At 44.1% G+C, this 19,288-nt stretch overlaps 1 protein-coding gene across 3 annotated transcripts in view; it reads left to right on the top strand.

Annotated features, from left to right (window-relative positions):
• The window catches only part of LOC147124941 (connector enhancer of kinase suppressor of ras 2), a 1,271,510-nt gene that overhangs the window by 1,083,195 nt on the left and 169,027 nt on the right, over nt 1–19,288 (top strand). For all 3 annotated transcript variants that reach the window (XM_085995047.1, XM_085995029.1, XM_085995038.1), the window contains one exon: nt 11,005–11,039. In XM_085995047.1, coding sequence (XP_085851173.1) covers nt 11,005–11,039 — 35 coding nt within the window. The remainder of the gene's footprint in view (nt 1–11,004; nt 11,040–19,288) is intronic.

Here is a 19,288-nt window from a genome sequence, read left to right as displayed (position 1 = left end):
CTGCTGGCCTCTTCAAAACCTGCGCTGGATGCATTCTCCCAGTCTTATGCAATGCTACCATCACAGGATGAAGAGCGCTCCTGTTAGGGAAGTTAGGGAAGTTGCTGGGACTAAGGGAAATACTGTGTATGGGGGCTCATCCATCCCAGCTGCTTAAACCACTCTCTTCATCTGCAAAGAGAGTACAAGGGAAGAAGTAAGCAGATATTGCAGTACTATTGATGTAAAAGGAGCGCTGCAGCATTTGAAGGGTTTCTACACCTACCATCCTCATTTCATACACTATTGCTAGATAAACAGATAGCTCTTTGTGATGGGTGTTCCCCTGAGCCTTTCACATCACCCTACGCTCTGCTAAACACTACTGGTCTGATGAATTCCAGAATGATCCCCTCCCATAGGTGCAGGGGTTTCTCCCTGAAACAGCCGTCACCAATGCTAGAGTGCGGTCCACCTTTGACAAGCGTGTTGATGACAAGGTGGCATTTATACATGTTACACTTTATGTTTAGTCACATGTCTGCTGCATTGGGCAAGTGGCTGTTAACTTCTCACAGAATTTATAATTCTGCACAAAGCATAGTAGTAGTCACAGTTTAGCTGCCCTTGCCTAATTTTATCATTGATTTTTCTCTTCCTAAAAGCACTCCATATTTGTCAGTAATACCCATAACTACACAATTTTTCTAAGCCTGGTGGCTACATAAGAAGAATGCCTGTATGTGATGTAAACCAGTGCTGGTCATGACTTTAAATTAAACACACTGGCTTGGGTGATTTTCTTGATATCAGCAAATTTCTTCTTGATCTCTTTCAGTGCCCCCCTGATTTGTACACAGCACTTGCTCAGTGTAACCCCTCTTTCCATGCTCACAGTTGGCAGGTCTCGGTGGCTTGTCTAACCTGCCGACCCAAAGATTAACTGCAGGCGAGCCAGCACTTTATCCACAAGCAATTATGCTCCAGTGTCACAGATCGGCTCTTCCCTTGTGAGATTCAGCCATAAGGCTGCTAACTCTGAAGTCTCCGCTTTCCACAGCTATTTTCGTGGCCATGGCTGCATTAACAACAACTTGTATTAAAAACCACCTTTAACGTAGTAAAATGTTCCAAGGCACTTCACAGGTGCGTAATCAGCCAAAGATTGACATGTAGCCAAAGATTGACATGTAGCCAAAGAAGGAGACATTAGGACAGGTGACTGAGAGCTTGGTCAAAGAGGTAGGTTTTAAGGAGCGTCTTAAAGGAGGAGTGAGAGGTGGCTAGGCAAAGCAGTTTAAGGAAGGAATTCCAGAGCCTAGGGCCTAAACGACTGAAGGCACGGCCGCCAAAGATTGGGTAGAGGAAGTGGAGGATGCACAAGGGGCGAGAGTTGGAGGCAAGCAGAGTTCTCGGAGGGTTGTAGGGCTAGAGGAGGTTACTGAGATAGGGAGGGAGCCAGGTCATGGAGGAATTCAAACACGAGAAAAAGCAGTAAACCTGAGGTTTGGGAGCAGTTTAGGATTCAACAAAGGAGGACAAAGGGATTAATTAAGAGGGGGAAAATAGAGTATGAGAGTAAGCTTCCAGGGAACATAAAAACTGACTGTAAAAGCTTTTATAGATATGTGAAGAGAAAAAGATTGGTGAAGTCAAGCATAGGCCCCTTGCAGTCAGAATCAGGGGATTTTATAATGGGGAACAAAGAAATGGCAGACCAATTAAATTCATACTTTGGTTCTGTCTTCACAAAGGAGGACACAAATAACCTCCCAAAGCTGTCGGGGAACATAGGGACTAATGAAAGGGAGGAACTGATAGAAATCAGTATTTCTAGGGAAATGGTGTTAGGGAAATTGATGGGATTGAAGGCCGATAAATCTCCAGGGCCTGATAATCTACATCCTAGGGTAATTATGGAAGTGGCCCTAGAAATAGTAGACGCATTGCTGGTCATCTTCCAAAATTCGATAGACTCTGGAACAGTACCCATGGATTGGCGGGAAGCTAATGTTACCCCACTATTCAAAAAGGGTGGTAGAGAGAAAACGGGGAATTACAGACCAGTAAGCCTGACCTCGGTAGTGGGGAAAATGCTAGAGTCCATTATAAAGGATGTAATAGCAGAGCACTTGGAAAAAAGTGACCAAATCGGACAAAGTCAACATGGATTTACGAAAGGTAAATCATGCTTGACTAATCTACTGGAATTTTTTGAGGATGTAACTGGTAAAATAGATAAGGGAGAACCAGTGGATGTGGTGTATTTGGACTTTCAAAAGGCTTTCAATAAGGTCCCGCATAAGAGATTAGAGTGTAAACTTAAGGCACATGGGATTGGGGGCAAGGTATTGACTTGGATAGAGAACTGGTTGGCAGACAGAAAGCAAAGAGGTGGCATAAACGACTCTTTTTCCGAGTGGCAGGCAGTGACTAGTGGGGTACCGCAGGGATTGGTTGTTGGACCCCAGCTATTCACAATATATATATTAATGATCTGGACGAGGGAACTAGATGTAATGTCTCCAAGTTTGCAGACGGCACAAAGCTGGATGGGCGTGTGTGCTGTGAGGAGGATGCCGAGAAACTCCAGTATGATTTGGACAGGTTGGGTGATTGGGCAGAAGCATGGCAGATGCAATATAACGTGGATAAATGTGAGGTTATCCACTTTGGTGTCAAAAACAGGAAGGCAGATTATTATCTGAATGGCAATAGATTGGGAGAAGGGGAAGTGCAATGAGACCTGGGCGTCCTTGTGCACCAGTCGCTGAAAGTAAGCATGCAGGTGCAGCAGGCGGTTAAGAAGGCAAATGGTATGTTGGCCTTCGTAGCAAGAGGGTTTGAGTACAGGAACAACAATGTCTTGCTGCAGTTGTACAGGGCCTTGGTGAGACCACATCTTGAGTATTGTGTGTAGTTTTGGTCGCCTTATCTGAGGAAGGATGTTCTTGCCATGGAAGGACTGCCGCGAAGATTAACCAGGCTGATACCTGGAATGACGTATGAGGAGAGATTGGGTCAATTGGGCTTGTACTCGCTGAAGTTTAGAAGAATGAGAGGGGATCTCATCGAAACTTATAAAATTCTAACAGGACTAGACAGACTAGATGCTGGAAGGATGTTCCCGATGTTCGGGGAGTCCAGAACCAGGGGTCACAGTCTAAGGATAAGGGGTAAGCCATTTAGGACAGAGATGAGGAGGAATTTCTTTACCAAAGAAGGCAGTAGAGGCCAATTCATTAAATATATTCAAGAAGGAGTTGGATATATTTCTTAAGGCTAAAGGGATCAAGAGATATGTAGAGAAGGCAGGAACAGGGTACTGAATTTGGATGATCAGCCATGATCTCATTGAATGGCGGAGCAGGCTCGAGGGGCCGAATGGCCTACTCCTGCTCCTATCTCCTATGTTTCTATGAGGATGAGAATTTTAAAATCGAGGCATTGCTAGACTGGGAGCTAACAGATGAACAGAAATCAATGACCCTTGGTTCACCCAGCATCCTTCTATGGACACCCCCCACCCCACCCCCAATTTTTTTGGAGACCCTGGTTTGAAAGCTTATAAGTTAAACTAATGTTTGGAATAGATTTACAAATAAATTAATGCACAGAAGCAAAAATACATAGGCAAAAATATTAAGCAGCACAGTACCTTGTGAGAAAATTAGCCAATCACACTCTCCCGCAATTGGTGCCTGCAGCTTGCCAGTACTAATGAGGCCAGTGGACCAATATCCCATGATCCAATTTCTAGCCACAATCTCTTGTCTTCCATTTTGTATCTAGCAAAGAGAGCAGTGTCTGTTTTAAACACTTAACTATTTGAAAAAATTCAAGACAAAATTCCTATTTTTGATGCACCGACTGCTCACATTTTATTTCATCTTTAATTCTAAACTTCAGATCAGTTGATATGAGTTGGATGCGTTATAGCTGTAAATAAAGTGACATTTCTATTACCGCCACCTTCAAGTTTCCCCATGAAACTTAATGACACTTCTAACTGATCTAATGATGAGAAGGATGTGAAAGGACAGGAAGGTCACGGAAGGAGCCCCGGGAGGGGCGGCTGGTGAGCAGGCCCGGGCGTTGGGCTGAAGATTGTCGGACAGGAGGAAATGTGGAAATGGAATGGCGGCGCGCACGGACGCAGCGGCTTTGCTTCTCCCAGGACGGTGCTATTTACGTTTAATGTTAATGTTATTTGTACTGGACTCATGGGAGCTTGCAAGATCACATTTCGTTGTTCATGTACTTGTGCATTGTACAATGACAATAAAGTTGAATTATTATTAATTATAAAGCAAGGTGGGTGAGTTAAGAAAGAACTAATTCTGCTTACCTTGCTTAAACTGGTTTTAGTGGAAAGCACACCAAGCGTAACCTTTGCATTTGGAGGGTTTTGATCTGCGCCGTCATAAATTCCACTCAATACAAGGGGTGGTTTCAGTTCCTGCCTGTGGGTGTTCTAATATAAGTACATATATAAATAGAAGTTCAGTAAAAACGGGCATTAAATAACCCGGTTCTTTTTTCACATGCAAGGGGGAAGATTTCTTCTGTCAGGTTTCCAATTCTGTTAGGCATAGGGATAGGAGAAAGGGGGAAAAATTTGGTTGATTTGCGCCTCCCGTTAACGCCCTAAGAGGCAAAGCCACTAGCGCCTAGGCACGGCGCCGCCAACGCCTCCTGCGAAATTCAGCGGGAGGTTAGCACGCGGCGGTAACCGTTAGTGCCACGTGGCGCTGCGTCTCCGGCGATGGCGTCATCAGCGTGCGCAGCTCCCTGCTCGCGCCCCGACTGCGATCTTCGGTAGCGCCCCCGACTTACCGCCGGATGCTATGTCTGACAGGCTCAGGGGGGCCTACCTGCGGCCAGGGCGGCGCTAATTAAAGGGGAGGTGCCGGGCAGCCATTTTTGTTGCTGGCTGCCTGCCAGCACCTGCCCCCATTGCTGTCCCCGGCCTCCTGTGTAGCCCCCCCCCCCACGGGGAGCCAGCTACACTCCGTGAGCCCGGCACTTCTCTTGAGTGCCGGGCTCTTTTGCCGGCACTCCGATCCCTAGTGGCTCAGCTGGGACCCTGGTTGCGTTGCTTTAATAAGGGGAGGATGGCCTGCTGTACCGTGGCACATAGCACGTGATATTCACTCACAGTGCCCCAAGAGGGAGGCGGGGCACTTCCAGTAGCACCCCGCCTCCCTCTTGGGGCGCTACCAGTGGATTTCAGGCACGAGGGCGCTAAAATGAGCAATTCCACAGTGCAGCTTTGAGCCAGGGCAGAAATTCTGACGCAGAGATCAACATTCCCACTTTGCAGCACAAATGACTTTTCATCCATTTAATTTTGCGCAGATGGAATCTTCCCTTCAGTCGTCGGAATGGGCCATTATTTTCTAAAATTTGTGCACCCTGAGTGTCATAGCTCAGCTGTTTACCTGTGTAAGGCATTGTACCCTGACATAACTCCAGCATATGAGAATGGAGGCAAATTAAAAATGAATAATTCATATCTAGAGCAGGTAATCAAGTGTGAGCTGCACAGCTGTGCAGAATCTGCCCGTTGATGTGAAGTTTATTAATTTGCCTATTCTTGCCTCAGACCAACGCATCCTCACATGCGCCCTTTAGTGTGTATGTTATCTAACTTTTGTTACAGCAGACTAAACAGGTTTAAACTGCTTTTTAAAAACAATTAAATTAACAAAACAAAATCGTTGCAGCCAATGTGCCTCCTAATTTTTTTTGGGTGCGCTGTCACCTTTAACAGGCTGCGTGGCCCATTCAAAATTTCTCCCCCATTTGAAAAGCTGGTCCTGGGCTGCGCAGGACCCCCAGACAGCTGCGCGGGACCCCCAGACGGCTGCGCGGAACCCCCAGACAGCTGCGCGGCCACAAAGGATCACAAGGATAAGCGCAGGTGAAGGAGGCCATTCGGCCCATCAAATTCACCCTTATGTAGATACCTCCAATCTCCGTCCCCCATCCCCCCATCCCATCACAATGTCTAGCTTCACCTCAGTGACGCCAGATTTTTTTTTTGTCCTCACTATCCCACCCAGAAGACCATGCCTGTTATTAATCATGAGATTAGCTTTGTACCACAGTACTATTGGGTTTCATACTCAGCCTCTATGGAGGGATTGAAGACATTGTAATGAACGATTATGGTACATCAATTAAATATATATTTATTGCAGACTTAGGGCTGCAGATAGATGCTGGTCAGAACACTATTGTAATGGTGTAGTGATGACACAATAGCAACAGTTAGACATTTCTAAAAATGAAATGAACCAAGGCCATGATGGGATTCTCCCCTCAGATGGGACCATGGTCGAGAAAGACATTCTAATGTTTTTTATTTTTAAATTCCTTTTGTAAACCTGTTCACACAAAGGGTAGTGGAAATCTGGAACTCTCTCCCCCAAAAATGCTGCTGATGATAAGTCAACTGAAAATTTAAAAACTGAGGTTGATAGATTTTTGTTAGGCAAAGGGTATGAAGGGATATGGAACCAAGGTAGGTAGATGGAGCTAAAATACAGATCAGCCATGATCTAATTGCAGAACAGGCTCGAGGGGCTGAATGGCCTAATCCTGTTCTATGTTCCTAATGCAGATTACAGATCTTAATATGTGTGTGTGGTGACAATGTTGGGGGGAGGGATACCTTACTGCAACATATGCAGAGAAATCGAGAGAGATGGTCAGAGGTATGAAGATACTCCACCAAGTGAAATTGAGGGCACTCTGCCTGAGAAATGTGTCCCATTCCGTGAAGGCAACCAAAAATGCATGGGGAGCAACCTTAACGCCCACTGCATTTGTGTTCCGGTTTACAAATAGATGTGGTAATACATAATAAGCAAGTAGATAAAAGCAGTTTTATCTTTTGAAGTGCCTTCATCAAGAATCTTACACACCAGTCAATGTGGGTGTGTCAGGTGACTGGAATCTTCCTCTTTAACTCATCTGCGCTGAGTATTAATCCAAAATGAGAAGTACCAAAGCAGCCACTGTCTGACAAACCTCTGTCAATACTCCGCCTTTCATTGTTAAGGCTGTAGTACAGTAGTATTCAATTTTTTTCTCTGTGTGGAGAACCCCTGAACATATTGCCACACTCTTAAAAACCTCTGCAAATATTGATACATTTCCAGGGCCTCTTGCAGATACTGACCCAGTTCTGGAGACCCACTGCAGATACTGACACACTCCCAGGAGCCCCCCGCAGATACTGACACACTTCTCAGGAGCCCCTACAGATACCAACACAGGGAAAATGAATAAGTATTTGAATCAGAGGAAGTTAATGGGGCTTTGGGGAGAGCTCAGGGCAGTAGGATTAGTTTTGGATTGGTGCAGCAAAGAGCCGCACAGGCATGCTGGAACGATTGGCCTCATTCTGTGCTGTGACCTTCTGTTGTTCTACAATCTAAGAACGGTATTAAATTTACGGGATATTTGTGTGTGTTTCTAAAAGGAAACATTCAGTGACTGATCTGTTGATAGGGTTAGTGTAGGAATATTGAGCAGCTTTTATGCTGAAATACAGGCTTTGAACCAATCACATATTTGTGGCCTAATTAGCTCTGTGCTCTATTCCAGCATCATGTATTCACAAATGCAGCTTTAATAACACATTTCCTGATAACAAATAACCCCATAACAATACATTATGGGGTTATTTGTTATCAGGAAATGTGTTATTAAAGCACCAAATTAAAAAAAACTACACCGAAATCTCTCGTAGAAGAACTAATTCTTGAAGACCATTAAAACAACACCAGTGCACTCTCTGGTAGGAATGTGTTTAAAATCCCTCCCTCATCAATCTTAACTTGTTTGAAATAGCATCCATTAAAACAGTGGAGATGAATATTTATGCTAACATCTCCTGACATAATTTCAGGGCCGAAGAGATTAATCTTTTGTTGTCTAAACTGTTATTTGGAAACCAGTACAAGTTTCAAGTTGAGAGGTGAAAATGATATGGTTATTTATAAGGGTGTGGCCAACCCTTACAGAAAAAGTCTGAGGGCTGCATTGAGGTAGATCTGTACTGCTAAAAGCTGGGCTTAGCAGGCAAACTGAATTAAAACTCTCATAGCTTTTCAGAGGAACGATGGATGACTTTTATCTGCCTTTAACAGATAATTTGAAAATTGGGAAATTACATCTGAAAATAATTGTGCTGAATTCACCTTTTTGAATTGGTACTTTACCACATAGTGTACAGTGTTTTAAGAATCCAGAATTATTGTGTTTATCGCAACTGCATAAAGAACTTTACTCACTGTTGCTTGATATATATATAATATTTAATGCATGATATTTCGTTGCCCTTTCTCATCTTTATACTGTTGTACAAACATTAACAGTGATAGATGGGTAATTGATCAGGAAGACGGGGTCTCGGACTCATCTGAATAACGCAAAATGTATGACAATTATTGCAAACTTGTTAAAGCCAAAATTATAGCTTGCACTGAGATATCACATACAGACAATCTTACAGCACGATCCTGCGCTCCCAGCCAGAGAGGTCATGCTCAAAGGGAGGGTGGGTTGAGATAAGACTATGCTGCAGCCCTGATCCTCCAATCCTCGGTCCCCAAGAGCATGGCTCTCCACTGGGAGTGTGAGATCCTGGAATTAGTCATACGATTCTGTTAAGAGAACTGAGCTTTGACAGGTCAAATGACCCTTTGCCTGTCCTTGACTTTTTCATACATTCTTGTATAATAGGTTACAATGAGCACATTAATAGCCCAGAAACTACTGTTACCATACAAATGCTCAATTGTTCTATCCACTATTTTAACAGGAGGCGGTTAACCTATTTAAAATGAGTGGGTTAATGTCTCCTTTAAAATGGTGGAGGAGTATTTGGCTACAAGCACTGGGAACCTGACTCACAGTAATTTCCAGGCTCTAATCTGGAACTAGTGCCAATCACAAGTACAAATGTCAAATTTACTGATGAAGGACCCTTTTGTACCCTAGAGGTCACATGGCCTTTTTAAAAATGTCATCCAATTATAGTGAGGATTCAACCAGCCTGAGAAGGTTGCAGTCTGTCTTGTTTTCCCCTTTTCCTCATTCATTTACTCCCTTGTGTTCCAATAAATAGTGATTTCCAGACTTTATCTAGTATTTCTTCCTCCTCGCAAATCTGAAAGGGACGTGTAGTCCGTCCTTTGGATCCCTTGCATGTCTCCTAGGAAATATTCTTTGTCCACTCTTCCATGTGTTATGGAACATACTTCTCTATCAGTTTGTTTAGTTAAAAAAAGACCTTGCATTTACATAAGTTTAGTTATGTTGGTTTTAATTATCTTGTTAGCTCACAGCTTGCATGCTTTGTGCCTGTAACTAGTAGCAATTTAGTTAGCTTTCCATTTTTTCTTGGTTAAAGGCAAATTCTTACACAAAGCATTCCTGGATTGAACATAAGGGGGGCGATTTTGCCAGCCCTGGGGAAGCGGGTATGGAGGCAAGACTGCCGGGAAAATGGCAGAATTTGGGGGCAGGTGCCCAACCAGCCCCCAACCCGCCTCCATGCCATCTTCCCAGGAGGCGGGTAGCCATTCCGCGCCAGTTCCCATCTCCTTGGAGGCGGGAAGGGATTAAAGCCTATTAACTGCCTGTTAACAGGTAGTTAACAGGCAGAAAATAGGATTATCCCCTTTTTTCCCTCACAAGTGCGGGCTTCCCGAAGGCTCCAAACCCACCAGGTCAGCGAGGCGAGTAGTGGGTCGGCGGGGTGCAAAAGTGCGCTGTGAAGGTAAATGATGGGTGCAAGAGTGCAGAGGTGAGTATCTGAGGTAAGTGCAAAGTGTTAGTAAAAGTATACTTACCTTTGCTTCTTCCTGCAGGCTTCAGTCGATGTGTATGCGGAGAGTCTCGCACCACCGCAGCAGAGATGACAGATGGCCGTTGCATTCTCCAATGCAACAACCATCTCATTTCTGCAAAAGAAAGCTGTTGGACGAGGTCTTGAATACAAGGACCCATTAAACAACATAGAATGTCAGTGTTTGACAGCTTCACAGAGCTGTTAAACTATGACAATTCATCTGTCAAAAATTTTTGACAGATGAAACGCCATACGTTGACATTCTCTGCAACCAGCTTTTCCTTAATTGGCCTGCTAAGCCTGCTGGGTGGGCTTAATGAGGTCAATCAAGGGAAAATAGCGTGGGTTGGCCAGAAGTTGATGGAGGCGGGACTTGAAACCCGACAAGTGGGAGTCCCGCTTCCAAAAGCTCCCCATTGGTAATATCACCCCCAAGGTAAATAAAAGTCACAAGGAGGTCAGAACAAAGACATTTTTCTCACCAAGAAATCAGGCTAGGTAGACTCCTCCAGGAGTCAGTTTAGTCAATCAGACGAGCAGGAAATTGTTCCATTGGGTAAGTTAATTGGAAATTTATTTCTGCAAGACTGGAGAGGGAGAGCTTATAGTGTCAACAAGAGAGAATGAATAGCTCTCCTCTACACAGAGGAGATAGAGAAACTATCAGGGAAACCAGACAACTCTTCTGAATGAATAAACTGGGCATTTATTTGTACATTTTCTTTTAGTTCCACCCTTTCCTTCTATAACTCTCACATCTGCTGCTGTGAATCTTGTACTGAAAGGGTAAGAATCTGAACTCTAGGTGTGCCACAAGTTTGAAAAACAAGATTGTGGGTGGGGAGACCCCACAATCCTCCATTACACTAACTTCTGACTAAAAATAGATCAAGACCATTGTCAGTAGGTCACATCAGCACTGGCAGGAAGGTAAACTGAGCCTGTAGATGTGGCGGGCGAGTATTTATCACATTGTTACGCTGTTTCAGCTTGCTTATCTGCAGTAAATGATGTTCATACCTGCAGTAGTTTATGACCTCACATTTCCGGTATGTCAGACACACTCCCTGAATGTTTTATGATGGGAAATGGGGTTTGTTTCATTTCTGGTAAAGACTTTAACACAGCTTTTTTTCTCTCTCCATCTTTTGTTGTTGCAGCGAGCAGGGGATTCTATTGTTGGGGAGACAGAAAGGTAAATCTTTCCCTTCTGATATGTTTCCTGAACTATGGTTGATTGTTGAAAGTGTAAAAGAATCATCTTGATGTGGACAGAGAGTGTATGTTAATACAGAGATACTAAGTCGAGTAAAACCTGACCATTTTAATGTTTACGTTTGCAAACTTATTTGAGGCAGGGGTTATACTGCACTCTAGGCAAACACAAGCTGGCCCCCAGGAAGGGTGCCCCCACCTCAGAACTTGAGTGTGCTCATTGGTCTCCTGAGTTCTGCTGCCTTTGGGTTCCCAAGGCTGCTTCCCATTGAAATGAAAGTGGTAACATAATCGTACCCCAATAGTGGGAGGCCCAAAGTTAACGCAATTGAAAAGCAAGTGTCTTCGAGCCAGGCCAGCAGTCGGACTGTAACAGCTGAGCTCAGCATCCCCGCGCTGGGGAGATGGGGAGAGATGATCAGGGATTTTGCTCATGCTTGCAATGCAGTGACACCCAACCCCCTCCTGCTGAATATCAGGCGAGAGCAGGATCAAGCTCAACTCACGATGTCCCCCACAGTTAAATAGCCAGCGATATTGACTGCCATGTGAAGAATGGCCACACGGGCAAGGTGCCGGAGGGCAGCTGGCACCAGTGGGGGAAAAAAAAATGTACCCACTCGAGAAGAATCCACACCTTCAGGAGAGGAAATTTGGAAAATGAACATCTGAATCAAACTGTGCACTTGTCCCTGATTGTAACCAATGGTGGTATTAGCAGTTCCGAGCAGTCAGTGGCACCAGGTACATTGACGTAGAGAGCATGACATATAATTGCTCTCGAAGATTGTTGTGTTTCTCTTATCAGTACGTGACATCTGGCTCCCTGATATTTTGCTTTTTACCTCATTGGTCCAGTACTATAAGTTACATTGCACAATTTAAGAATCTTGAAGTCTGATGCACCATGAGTGACCACAAGGTTCAGAGAGTGTGCGAGGCTCTGTGGTCTGTGATAAAGGGCATATTGTGTAACATGGTGACTCTTCAAGGTAGAGTGTGGCAATGTTCAAATGGTCAATGCAGTTGGAAGTAGCGCCAATAACACAGATGCTTCATTTGTACCGAATATCACAATCCCATATCCCATAGCACCTGTGGCTAAGGCTGCCTGGGTGCAGTTCACTGTTACCCACCGTGACTCTGCATGTTTATACGTGAATTTAAATTGTAAAATACAAGATATTCACAATCAAATCAAAACTGAGTATAGGGACTTAACTATTCTGAAAAAATACATATTTTTGTTGTGTAATTTTACAATGCATTTTAACAGTATTTATCTCCCTTGTAAAAAAATTTCAATTTTATGTTTAAATGGTCTCATCCTACCTTGAGTAAAACTTCAAGAAATAGTTTGACTTGAACCCAAAATTTAATGAATCATAGAACAGTACATCACAGAAGGAGACCATTCGGCCCAACGAATCTGTGCTGGCTCATTCAAAGAGCAAGCCAGTTAGTTCCATTACCTTTCCCCATATGGGCTTGCAACTTTTTCATCTTCAAGTATCTATCCGATTCCCTTTTGAAGGCTACTATTGAATCTGTATCCACCACCCTATCAGGCAGTGCATTCCAAATCCTAACCACTCGTTGTGTAAAAAAGTTTTTCCTCATGTCGCCTTTGGTTCTTTTGCCAATCACCTTAAATCTGTGCCCTCTCATTATTGGCCCTTCAACCATTGGAAACAGTTTATCTTTATTTACTCTATCTAAACCCTTCATGATTTTATACACCTCTATCAAATCTTCTCTTAGAACTTCTCTGCTCCAAGGAGAAAAAACCCAGTTTCTCCAGTCTACCCACATAACTCTAACCCATCATCCCTGGAACCATTCTAGTAAATCTCTTCTGTACCCTCTCCAAAGCCTTCACATTCTTCCTAAAGTGTGGTGCCCAGAATTGGACACAATCCTCCAGCTGGGGTCGAACTAGTATTTTATATAGGTTTAGCATAACTTCCTGGCTTTTGTACTCTATGCCTCTATTTATAAAGCCCAGGATTCCATATGCTTTATTAACTGCTTTCTTAACCTGTCCTGCCACCTTCAAAGATTTGTGCTCAAACACCCCCAGGTCTCTCTGTTCTTGCCCCCCCTTTAAAATTGTAAAATTTAGCTTGAATTGTCTCTCCTCATTCTTCCTGCCAAAATGTATCACCACACATTTTTCTGCATTGAATTCCATCTGCCTTGTGTCACCACCACCACCCTATCAGGCAGTGCATTTGAAATCCACCAGCCTATCTAAGTCCTCTTGAAGTCTATTACTATCTTCCTCACTGTTTACTACACTTCCAACTTTCGTGTCATGTGCAAATTTTAAAATAGTGCCCTGTACACCCAAGTCCAAGTCATTAATATATATCACAAACAGCAGTGGTCCTAGTACAGAACCTTGGGGAACACCACTGTATACCTCCCTCCAGTCCAAAAAACAGCCATTCACCACAACTCTCTGTTTTCTATCCCTTAGCTAATTTTGTATCCATGCTGCTCCTGCCCCTTTTATCCCATGGGCTTCAATTTTGCTAACAAGCCCAGTATGTGGTACTTTAACAAACGCCTTTTGAAAGTCCATATTCACAACATCAACCGCACTGCCCTCATTCACCCGCTCTGTTACCTCATCAAAAAACTCAATTAAGTTAGTCAAACACGATTTGCCTTTAACAAATCTGTGCTGGCTCTCTTTTATTAGTCCATGCTTGTCCAAGTGGCTGTTAATTTTCTCCCGGATTATTGTTTCTAAAAGTTTCCCCACTACCGATGTTAAATTGACTGGCCTGTAATTGCCAGGTTTACCCTTCTCCACTTTTTTGAACAGGGGTGTAACATTTGCAATCCTCCAGTCCTTTGGCACCACCCCTGTATCTAAGGAGGATTGGAAGATTGTGGCCAGCACCTCCGCAATTTCTACACTTACTTCTCTCGGCAACCTAGGATGCATCCCACCCGGATCGGGTGACTTATCCACTTTAAATACTGCCAGCCTTTATAGTATCTCCTCTTTATCTATTTTTATCTCATTCAGTATCCCGACAACCACCTCGTTTACTGTAGCTTTGGCAAAGTTCTGTTCCTTGCTAAACGTCGATACAAAGTATTCATTTAGTACCTCAGCCATGCCTTCTGCCTCCACCAATAGTTCTCCATTTTGGTCCCTAATCAGCTCCACTGACAACCCTTTTACTGTTAATATGCTTATAAAAGACCTTTGGATTCCCCTTTATGTTAGCCGCCAATCTAGTCTTGTATTGTCTCTTTGCCCCTCTTATTTCTTTTTTCACTTCTCCTCTGTACTTTTTATATTTAGTCTGCTTCTCCCTTGTATTATCAAGTTGACATCTGTCAAACACCCCTTTTTTCTGCTTCATCCTACTCTCTAACTCCTTCATCATCCAGGGAGCTTTGGTTTTGGTTGCCCTCCCTTTCCCCCTTGTGGGAATGTACCTAGACTGTACCTGAACCACCTCCTGTTTAAAGGCCACCCATTGCTCCGTTATATTTCTGCCTGTTAGCGCCCCAAAGGGGGCGCAACCCAATGTTTCCCCCAAGGTGTCTAAATGCTTTGTTAAATAACCCTGGGATTTTCTTTCATAACATGGCAATGTTCCGAGGGTGACTTCAGTATAGTGTAGCTGGTTATTTATTTAATGATCCCTTAGTGATGTTGGCCAATCAAAAAATAGAATTTAAGGTCAATTTGGCAATATTTGTGTGCTGGCTAAATCATAAATTTAGCCCTTATGTTTGAGTCTTCTTTTCAATCACATGGCACATCTTCATATACTTTCCCCCTTCATTACCAAATCCATTGGACAAGGTTGTGAGAAATGAAAGCAGTTTATTGAAGGAAGAAAAATGGCTATTTCACTTGATACAGAGCACAATTCAAAATTGTGCTGTCAGTCTCTTCCCTTAACAACACAACTCACATTCGCGGGTTGCTTCATCAGGGTGAAATGTGATTTAATAGTTTTACATACGGATAATTAGGTAAATTAATGCATTACTATATCCATAAGTATATATCAAATTCATATTTGTACGCTGTTAGCTAAGCCTAGAATTGCAGCCGTCAATATTCTATAGCCCACCACCTAAACCTTGGATTGCAGAAAGAAAACCTTGAACAGGATCCCTTGAAGTAAAAGAATGAAGAGGACAGTAAGGTTTTGAAACCTTTTACCCCAGTACTCTCCCACAAGCCATTCATTACCTGACAACAGAAGCTCTGTCTAGTCCACCAATCAGACTTTGCCAGACCAGATGACTTATAATGTTAGTTTTACCAAATGCGAGCAAGGTGATTTCCACAACTAGTGAGGTTTACCTTTAGACCGGCCAATGAAGTCGCTTTCCTCTCCATCTGCTGTAAAACTTGTCATTTTGCACTAACAGACCTGCGAATCGCACGTGCCATTGAACACATTTGGCAGCTCTCTAGGTAAAATGTCACATTTAGACCTGATTTACATAGCCTGATATTGTGAAATATCTCAGCTGTTACTGCTTCGGAATCTACCCTTTATCCAAGTCCTTACAACAGCTCCCTTCATGCATTTTGCTTCTGACAGAGTGGGTGCAGAGCAGATTTACCAGAATGGTCCCAGGGATGATCGACTTCAGTTACACGGAGAGACGAGAGAAGCTGGGCCGAATTTTAACATCCAAAAACTGGTGGGTTGGCGTCGGGTCAGATGTTAAAATTTTAAAAATCTGATACCGGACCCCAACCCGCCCACTTCCGGGTTTAACGGAGGCGGGACAAGGGACGGGCAGCCAACCCGCTCCCAAGAGGCGGGTTGGCAATTTAAATATCTTATTGAGGCTAAAATTAAGCCCCTGATTTAACCCAGCAGCTGAATTGAGGTGAGGACAGCTTCAGGAAGAAGGTAAATGCTGTTACAGCACAGCTGGTGCGCCAGGTGGAGCAGGAGCACATACCCCGCTCCCCAATGCTCCCCCCCCCCCCATCAGCCCCCACCCCCGGGTCGGGGATCGGACCCCGCCCCCACCCGGGATTGGACCCCCAGCCCACTCCACAGCATGCGGGGAAACCCGGAGTTCCATCCGAAACTCCATTTCCCCCGCCTATGTAACCCACCCCTGTTAATATCCAGGCTGCTGTGACTGTTCTCTTTACAGCAGAGAAGGTTAAGAGGAGATTTAATTGAGGTGTTCAAATTTATGATGCGTTTGGATAGAGTAGATAGGGGAGATAGTGGATCAGGGAGAAACTGTTTCCACTGGCAGGAAGGGTCAGTAACCAGAGGACACAGATTTAAGATAATTGGTAAAAGAACCAGAGTCGGAGATGAGGAGAATTTTTTTTATGAAGCGAGTTATTAAGATCTGGAATGCAGATTCAATAGTATCTTTCGAAAATGAATTGGATATATACCTTAAAAGGAAAACATTTTCAGGGCTATGGGGAAAGAACAGGAGAAGCGGGACTAATTGGATGGTTCTTTCAAAGAGTTGGCACAGGCACAATGGTCCAAATGGCTGCCTCCTGTGCTGTATGATTCTGTGACAGCAGTTGGAGGGGGAATCCTGGACTGAATCTGGATGGGGCGGGGTGGCACTGCAGGGACCCAATCAAGATTGGTGTCTTGGCCCCTTGTTCAGTGTGAATATAAAATTTTCAAGTTATCGATAAGGAACACTGTGGATATAATTTAGATCAATGTCTCCAAAAATCTAAATCTAAAGTTTTAGACAAATACAATTTTCAGGTGAAGGCCATAACTTAATTTAAATATTTTGAACAGATTCGTTTAACCTCTTCATCTGCAGTGGAATACCAATTTGCGGTTCATTGCATATATGGCGAAAATCTCGTAATCAAATGTAATGAAACCTTGACTTATTCAGTCTCTTTGATCCAGTGGGCTTAATTATAAACAGACTAATTGGCAGAATGTGATCCCAAAGCACTGACAAAAATCCCAGACTAAAAATGGAATTTGACGGATTCACTCATTGTAAAGCAGTGTCCCTGTTTACACTGCAGTGCAAGGCACTCTGGAGCTATGGTATCCTGGTCAGATTCTCCACACAGCTGACTTCTGTACCTCAGTCATGTCACTCTGGAGAGCCTCATTATACCCACAAAAAGAAATTGGACTGGAAATGCTTGCATTACGACAGAGTTACTGCCATCATTACACATACCTTGGCCAGAATTTTCCCCTTAAAAAACAGGTGGATTTGGAACGTGGGGGCAGTTAAATTGTTAAAAATGGGATTCCCAACCCGATCCCGCCTCCAACCCCCCCACTTACGGTTTTACTGGAGGCGGGACAGGAGGTGGGACCTCAATTTAAGTATTATAATGAGGCTGGAAGCCTCTATTTTCCCCTCCATTTTGTGTTTAACTGCCCGTGGACGGGTTTCACACAATTCGTGGAACCCGGAAGTTAAACAGAGGCAGGGACTGCTGGATCCAGGAGGTAAGTGGCTTTATACGTACCTCCTGGACCCAGGGTCCCGACCACACCCACCCCCCTGCGATCAGAGACCCCACCACGAGGCCTCTGATCACCTTCCCAGGCCTCCTCTCCTCCCCCCCAATGATGATGATCAGGCTGGCCACGATCCTCCAGTGGCCAGTCCCAATCCTCTCCCCCATACCGATCCCCAGCCGACCTCCCCTCACCCCCACCCCCCCCCATCCCTGGCTGACCCTTCCTTGACCCCGCCAATTGCTGATCTTCCTCCCGTGATCCCTCCCCCGGACAGGTCCCTTACTTCTGAAGCCTACCCACCCTCAGCCAGCCAGCCTCTCAATCTGTCTGGCTGTGGCGGGCATCCGATGTCTCGTATTCAAATCAGGCCCTGCCGTTAAAGTCGGCAGGGCCTGCGGGAAACCCGGCCTCCTGGGTTCCCCGCCCGCCTCGGAGGCCCCCTGCCCCCAACTCGCCTCCCTTGAGAAAATTCCGGCCTTTATTTTTTGTAAATCGATAGGCAGCTTCATCAAATTACACCTTCAGGTAGAATTTCCACGAATTCCCCAGAGCCTTTCCTCCCATACGCTGAGTCCTAAAATGGGTCTGAGGGCATGGAGTAGTGACACTGATGAGAGGGTTAAGCGTCCAATGCGCACGCCTGGCACAGAGACTCGCTTGCTCAGTGCAGGTATCAACAAACCACGAGTACATCCCCCACCACTTTCCATCCATTACGGACGGACAGTCAGGGGCAGTGCTGACAGGCAAGGCCTTACCCTTCCCAAATGTAGCCCTTATATTTCTATACATTCTCCTTGTGGCTTTAGTGTGACTTTGTACCTACAGCAGACATGGTCTCAAGGGTTTTAAATTCAGGCGCAATTGCACCTGATTTGACTTTCATACCACTTTCTCCCTCAAGTTCAGAAGAAATCTCCCCTTTATATTTTACAGACTCAGAGAAATATATAATAATGGGAATCTAAAGGAAACAGATTTCAGTAAAACAGTGCTAGATGAAAACACATCTCCAAGCCCAGCCTAAGGGGAAATTGGAATAAGAGAAAGTTTATTAGATTGTAATGTTAAACAGAAGATATTTGGCTCTGATTGGGCAAAATCTGCAGCAAATAATAATGACCTGAAACAGTTCCATAGCTCTGAATTTCACCTATTTTACGTCTACACTTAACATCTTTCCTTTACAACCTGTAGAATTCTACATGAAATTGGATATTGATTTGGTTGATGTGCTTTTGTAATGGGTTTGGGAATGGTAGGATCTTATCAAACTGCTGAGGCAAACTTGAAGGAGAGCAAACCATCTTGCAGTGTCACTGCTGCAGCCTAATGCATCTGTTGGTACGTTTTGTGTCACAGAGCATTGATCTATGAATGAATTATATTTATCGCATTATCACCCATTTCAGTACATCTTCTCATGTAAGGCCGGGCTTCCTTCATTTATGGATTTTTTTTTCCCTGCACACATCTATTCTGAAATGTCAACTTGACTGACCTGCCGAGCATTTCTAGCACTTTCTGGGGGGTTTTCAGATTTCGAACATCAGCATTTTTTGTTCTTATGTTTCATCTTACATTTTTCTCTCTCTGCTGCTTCAGCAGGGCTGTTAGGCCACCTATATTAACCAGGATTCGCGCCTCTGCGAAAATAACAGAGAGAGCATAATTTCTGGGGCAATTTTTCTTTAATAGCAATACACTCCAATGAGGTAATGCATAGCACTCTAATAAAACATTTTGGGGTAAA

Source organism: Somniosus microcephalus, chromosome 1 (genome assembly GCF_052327205.1).
Source record: "Somniosus microcephalus isolate GS21.2 chromosome 1, FLI_Smic_1.0, whole genome shotgun sequence".
In the NCBI taxonomy this organism is placed as follows: Eukaryota; Metazoa; Chordata; class Chondrichthyes; order Squaliformes; family Somniosidae; genus Somniosus; species Somniosus microcephalus.
Note: the sequence above shows the minus strand (reverse complement) of the source record. Positions and strands in the feature narration are given on the sequence as shown.